The sequence below is a fragment of the Lolium perenne genome, chromosome 6, assembly GCF_019359855.2.
Source record: "Lolium perenne isolate Kyuss_39 chromosome 6, Kyuss_2.0, whole genome shotgun sequence".
In the NCBI taxonomy this organism is placed as follows: domain Eukaryota; kingdom Viridiplantae; phylum Streptophyta; class Magnoliopsida; order Poales; family Poaceae; genus Lolium; species Lolium perenne.
The window spans coordinates 257,436,851-257,443,683 of NC_067249.2; the positions used below are offsets into that span (position 1 = coordinate 257,436,851).

Genomic DNA, 6,833 nt, shown 5'->3' on the forward strand with positions numbered 1-6,833 from the left:
GAAAACATGAGAGTTCTAGCACAGCGGCGCGGCATGATCTAGGGCGCTCCTTTAAATTTGCATGGCGGTGCTTTTCCACAAAATAAAAATAAAAAGTTGTCACCCCTCCCACATGAAAAATACCCTTTCAACTTACGTTCTCCGTCACACCACGGGGTAAACGCTTGCACGCTCGGCCCTTCGAATATCCCAAACTTTAATACCATCGTCTTACTAAGAGGTAAAATGATATACAAATGTGCCGATTTCTAAACTGACATGTATTTTTGCAATTAGTTAAATAAATAAGAGGAAAAAATTATTTTAACTTAAATAATATGAAGCTGGCATGCATAATATTGTCTATGCAACAAGTGATGTCCTCGCATTAGGAGGGCCACCTTGCTAGTTGCACTAAAACTCAATGTGGGAATCCAAAAGAATTGCAAAAATAGGCCCAAACTCGATTTCGACTCACACAATATCTGGCATATGGTGGGCTAAAACCTAAAAAGGGGATACTGAGTCCGAGCAACCAAACACGCCCCTATTGGCTTGCAGTTGAACTGATCTAAGTTTGGGCAGATGAGGGACAAGTTTTGACTTAATGCGAATAAAACATGAGGTTGATGGCACATGTGTTTTTCCCGTGTGGGGTTGTCGGAGCCTATCTAGGGCACTTACCTTATTTGGCTGCTGGCTGGAACATACTAACCAGCCCTCAAGTGCTAGCTAGGCGCACCCATTTTTAAGAGGGTAAGAGCGATCTCGGTGTAACGAAACGGTGAAGATAGCCTACTAATTAATTAGTAACATCTAAGGGTGTTCGAATGAGCTACGGAATCTCAACTGCGAGCCATATTACGAATCACTATTAGCACAAATAAAAAAGCAAATCTAACGGTCATACGTATTTTGTTGCAACCTCACCTACAATTGAATTTTTTTCAGTTGCAACCAAATCCAATGTTGCAGGAGTCGACCAAGAGGTAAACTAATTCTCAGCAACGAAAAATTATTTGAGTACGGTGATGTATCACATGTTGGCTGAAATTCACGTGGAACTGCAATATTCTCGAAAAATTACACGATTATATTATAAATTATAATTTATATTTAAGAGCGAGCATTATTATTACTCCAGCATTTTCAGAGCGGCTAATGTAGCAAACATATAGAGATCTACTTGTCGAAAACTCATCGGTGCTCTTGAGCGAGCACCAGTTAGCTCATTTTTTTAAAAAGAAAAACATTTTTTGGTCTCGAAAAATTCAGCAGAAAAATAAGTAGCTAGATATTTTCATCAAGATAGTACGTTGTTGCATCTGCGGAGTAACATTTGTTTCAGCACAATCTTCTGGATGCTCGTAAACCACATGTTAAATTTGAAGATTGTCCTATGTTATTCCTTTTGAAAAGTGAGATCGCCGCTAGAGGGGATATCGGAAAAGCGTTGTACCAGATGAATTTTGTTCATAGCGGGATTTCAGCGAGATCGCAGCAAAAGCTAACTTTTAATCCAATCAAAATCCGAGTTTTAACGCTAGGATGTGTTGTCTATTTATTGAAGTCTGGCGGCGGCGAATGCAGTAGTCTCGTATCTTGTGGGCCACCACTCACGCGCCTGAACCTGCGAGCCCCATGGTCGCCTTGTCTTGCGGTTCCCCCGACGGACAGTCTTGTGGCGTTGGACTATCCTGCAGTCCCCGCGTCGGGCTATCTTGCTTTCCACGCTATACTGTTTTGTGGCGACGGTATATCTACACGTAGACATACAAAGTTTGGATTTGGATTTGAACATGGGCCTAGAAAGTACCGGTTGGCCAGTTTGGGGAGGGGTTATACCGGAGCAATAGTTTAAATATAATTGATATCTTCTTAATATTAATATATATTCTCTCTTAAAAAATGTTAATTTGAAAGATTGTCCTATGTTATTATTTTTGGAAGGTGAGTTCACCGCTATTGAAAAAGTGTGGATTTCCCTGTACCGGAGGAATTCTGGTTCATAGCGGGAGGGAGCTATGGAGTACACTCTTTTCCATCCGGGGGATTTCAGCGAGTTATCTGGTAAATCTCACACTCCAGTCGGGCCGGATGAAGAAAAGGAAGCTGTTCGTCCACGATCTGCACATGAATCATCACACTCGGAAGGCTTCCTTGAGGTCACCGTCGCCGCCGCTGCCCCCATGAATCTTCTCGCCAGCCCACGCGCTGATCCGTTCATTCGCCTGCGCCGCCTCGTCCTCCCAGTCCGTCTTCCAGATGACGACGAGCAGGATGGCCGTCTGCAGCGCCGTCCCGCACAGCATCCCCGCCCATATCCCCTGCGGTCCGAGCCGGAGGAGGTAGCCGAGGCAGAACCCTAGCGGAAGGCCGAACACGTAGTAGCAGCCCAGGTTGATGTACGCGACGAGCGCCTGCCAGCCGCCGCCGATGGCCACGCCCGAGATCACCGGCTGCACGCTGTTGAGCACCATGGTGACGGCCAGCAGGTAGGCCACCTTGCCGACCGCTGCCTGCATGCCCCGGTCGGCGGTGAAGAGCACGGCGAAGCTGTTGCGGTAGGCGAGGACGACGGCCATGGCGAGCAGGCCGATGACGAGGGACTGCAGGATGACGGCGGCCACGGCGTGCTTCGCCGCCCGGGGACGGCCGGAGCCCAGCTCGTTGGAGACCCGCACGCTGATCGCCGCGTTCAGCCCGATGAAGAGCATCGCCTCCCACCCGTTGAGGTTCATGCAGATGGAGACCGAGCCGACGGCGATCTCGGCGTCCTCGAGGTGGCCGGTGAGGACGACGAGGACCATCATGTACCAGATCTCGAGGCACAGCATGACGGCAGAGGCGAGGGAGAGCTTGGCGAATGCCCAGAGCCCCTCGAACGCCTTCCACGACAGCCCGCCCCACCCGTCGCACCACCGCACCACGTACACCGTCTGCGCCACCGCGATGCCCCACGAGGTCACGTCGTAGGCCGCGGCGGCGCCCGCGAGGCCCCACCCGAGCACGGACACGAAGAGGTACAGCATGGCGACGTGCGCGGCGAGGGCGGCGAGGCTGATCCACGCCAGCACCATGACCTTGCTCTGCGCCTGCAGGAACTTCTGCGTGGGGAAGGTGAGCGCGAGCGAGAACATCTGCGGGAGGATGCGCAGCGTGAACTCCCCCGCGGCGGCGGCGATGGCGTCGTCCTGGCCGAGCGCGCGCAGGATGGGCGTGGCGAAGACGTAGAGCGGGGAGAGCAGCAGGGCTGAGACGGCGAGGATGATCCAGGAGCGCTGCATGTACACGCCCAGCGCGCCCACGTGCCCGGCCCCGTACGCCTGCCCGCACAGCGTCTCCAGCGCGCTGCCCATGCCGAGGAGGAAGCCGAAGGAGAAGTTGGAGACGACGGAGAGGCCGACGGCGGCGGCCGAGAGCTGCAGGTTGCCGAGGCGGCCGGCGAAGAGCTGCGTGGCGGAGTTGACGCCGTAGAGGCAGAGGATGTTGAAGGTGATGGGCGCCGCGATGAGCCACAACCGCTCCGACTCGCGCACGAACGCCTCCCACGCCTCGGCGTGGCTCCTCGGCGCCCCCACGTCTTTGAGGTCGCCGACCACCGGCACGGTCGATGGCTTCTTCACCAGCAGCGGCGCCGACTGATCCATGATCGAGTTTCTTAGCTTGCTAGACTCCGACCGAACTGAGAGATCGATGAGCAGCAGCTTCCCTGCCGCCCTTTCACCTCAGTTACGAGTCGGGTTGGTCTGTCTGGCGGCCGGCACAGCTCTCTCCCGCCGGCATCGTCCAGGATTTTATAGGCGAGCGAGCTGCTAGGTTAGTGCGAGCCAGGTAAAGAATCGAACTTGATTTTTCTTGCGTCGCTACAAAAGTACAGTGACGATGTCAGGCTGCACGTAGGCGCGGGCAAGACGGCACGATTCCCCGCGCGACGCAGCACGTCGTCGTAACGCGACGGATCCGCTGCATGCGGCGCAGCTGGCAGGCGGCGGCGCCGACCGGTCTGATGCCGGTAGGAGACGACGCACCGCACGCACAGGATGATGATCGGAAGGGACGAACCGTCTGCAGACTGCAGCTTAATTTATCTCGCGTGGCGGAGTTGTGGATGCGGCGGTCAGCAGACAGCAGGGCATGCGTCGCGTCAGTGATCAGGCCATAGCTAGCTGCAACCATGCAAGCAACAAGCTAAGGCAACGTAGGCAGTAGATCGTGGATTCTGTCTCTTCTCTTGAATCGAATCATCCTCATCCGTGAAGATTCCGTGCAATGCATATGATGCGTGTGCGACCAAGGTTGACGATCATGGTCGGCGATAGTGTCACGACTCCAAGGCTGACTGAAGCTATCAAGGCCAAGCAACGGACTGATACTCGCCAAAGGATCCGAGAGGCTCATTTAGCTCGTGGGCTGGTGGCCCAAGTCCAACGACGACCCAAGACCCAAGGGTGACCAGTGGTGGCGCACGTTACTTTAGCTGTGTTCCTGGCCAAGTAGAGGCATCGAGTTGTAATTGAATCAAGTCCCGATTGGGCATCTCTCTCTTCCTCCTCTCGCTGCTAGCGATTCCTTCTCGGTGTGACACCGAATTGTATCCAGACTATTGTTGAATCTATACAGATCTGTGTGAGAGAGTTGTGGAGTGCCACATATGGTATCAGAGCCCTAGATCCCTAGAAAAAAAAATCCACAAAAAAATTATTTCCCTTCGCATCTGAGAGTGGTGGTGGCGATTTTGGGTGGATTCGAGTTCGCTGAGTGAACGAGCTCGTCAAGTTCCACAGATCTCGGACCTCTCTGCGGCGGCGGTGACGGAGACGCGCATCAGGCGTTTTCACTCGGCGGCGTTGGTGGTGGTAGGCTGCTTGGGGGAGGACTTTGGAAGAGAGAGCGGGTGCTCGCAGATCTCTGTGAGTAGATCTAGGCTCCATCACCCGATCTCTCACCATTAGAGGCGCGTACAAGGGGCGGCGGCAGGCCCTTACCCCGTCGGCAGACATTTGGGCTTCGTGCGATAAGATCGTCATGGAGCAAGTGCAAGCGGATGTTTCAGAACTGAGGAAGCAGAGCGAGGAGACCAACTCCACCATCAAGTTGCTCAACGACACCCTCCAAGGGCTCAGCCGGTGGATGCCCACGGTCGACACCACGATCCGTACGCTACAGCAATCAATCGATGCTGTAGGTGCTCGTGTGGCCGCTCTTGAATCTGCTCCTCCTGCTCTTCCGCTCGTCAACACCACACGGCCAAATTGGCACGGCAAAGACATCTCAAACCAGGGTACTGCACCTGGTGCTTCCTCAGCACAGGTAGCTGCCCTGGACAAGGGTACGCGTACCACTCCTCATACACCTGTTCACTTTGCTTTGGATGAAAATTCTGAATTCATGAACAGTACACCATTTAGTTCTAGGCATGCTAGTAACAAATCTAGGCCACCTAAAACTGAATTCCCTAGATTCGATGGTGAAAACCCAAAGTGGTGGAAAAAAGTTTGTGAAAAGTACTTTGATCTGTATGAGGTAGATCATGATACCTGGGCCAATTTTGCTACTATGCATTTCGTAGGCAATGCGGCCCTATGGCTGCAAACTTACGAGGCTGAGCATGACATTGATAGTTGGGAAGAGTTGTGTGTAGCTATTCATGCAAAATTTGGCAAGGATAAGCATCATAGGTATCTAGAAGCATTAGAAAGGTGTAGGCAAACAGACACAGTAGAGAAATACTACCAAAAGTTTGAAAATATTAGACATAAGGTGCTGATATATAACAAGCATTATGATGAAGCTTTCTTTGTAACTAAATTTGTTGGTGGTCTCAAAAAGTACATACGTTGTGCTATTCGTTTACATAATCCTCGTTCAGTTGATGCTGCGTTAGTGCTTGCTGAAAAACAGGAAGAAATGAATGAAGAAATGAAGTCTTATTCAAGCAAGAGCTATCGACATGAGTATAGATCAAATTTCTCCAGAACTGGTTTTCCTGGCAAGGGGATTCTATCTCAGTCAGCTGACAGCAGTAAATCTAATGAGGAGAAACAGAAGTCTGGCAAACAATGGGATGATAAATTCCAATCTCTGAGAGCTCAACGCCGCGCTAGGGGCGAATGTTTCACTTGTGGTGACAAGTATCAGCCTGGCCATAAGTGTAACAAGACTGTACCACTAAATGTGGTAGAAGAATTGTTGGCAGCATTACAGCTGGAAGAATTCAGCACTGATGAAGATAAGGAAAACTCAAGTGAAGACGAAATCCTTATGCACATTTCACCTGGTGCCATGGCAGGTGTGCAATCAAACAAGAGCATGAGGTTGCAAGGCTGGTGTGGGGGAAAACAGGTGTTGATGCTCATAGACTCCGGCAGTGCTGGTAGCTTTATCAACTCAGCTACAGTCAAACAATTAGGGCTGAAAACTGCAAAAATACCTGCTGTTACAGTGACAGTTGCGGATGGAGGCCGTACTAAAGTAAATCAAGCAGTGCACGATCTCTCTTGGGACTGTCAGGGACATTCATTCTGTACTAGTTTCAGAGTGTTTGATGTGCCAACATATGATATGATTCTAGGTATGGACTGGTTGGAATCCTTGCCACCAATGTGGGTAGACTGGACACGGAAGACACTGAGATACCGCGTGAATGGTAAGCGGGTGATATTGCGTGGGATAAAACACAACACAAAAACTTGTGAACCCATCTCACTGTCAGAGTTGCAGCAGTTAGCTGAAGACAGGGCGCTAGAACAAATTGTACAACTAAATGCAGTGGAGACAGAAACTGAAATGCCGTCAGAGATAGCAAGAGTGCTCCACGATCATGCTGTATGTTTCTTGACACCTAAAGGGTT

General features: G+C 51.2%; 1 protein-coding gene across 1 annotated transcript; it reads right to left on the bottom strand.

Annotated features, from left to right (window-relative positions):
- Positions 1-1,888: 1,888 nt before the first annotated feature.
- On the bottom strand, positions 1,889-3,735 carry LOC127305296 (protein DETOXIFICATION 35-like). Its single transcript, XM_051335704.2, has one exon. It carries the CDS (start codon positions 3,627-3,629, stop codon positions 2,121-2,123), a length of 1,509 nt encoding a protein of 502 aa, XP_051191664.1. The 5' UTR covers positions 3,630-3,735; the 3' UTR covers positions 1,889-2,120.
- Positions 3,736-6,833: the final 3,098 nt, after the last annotated feature.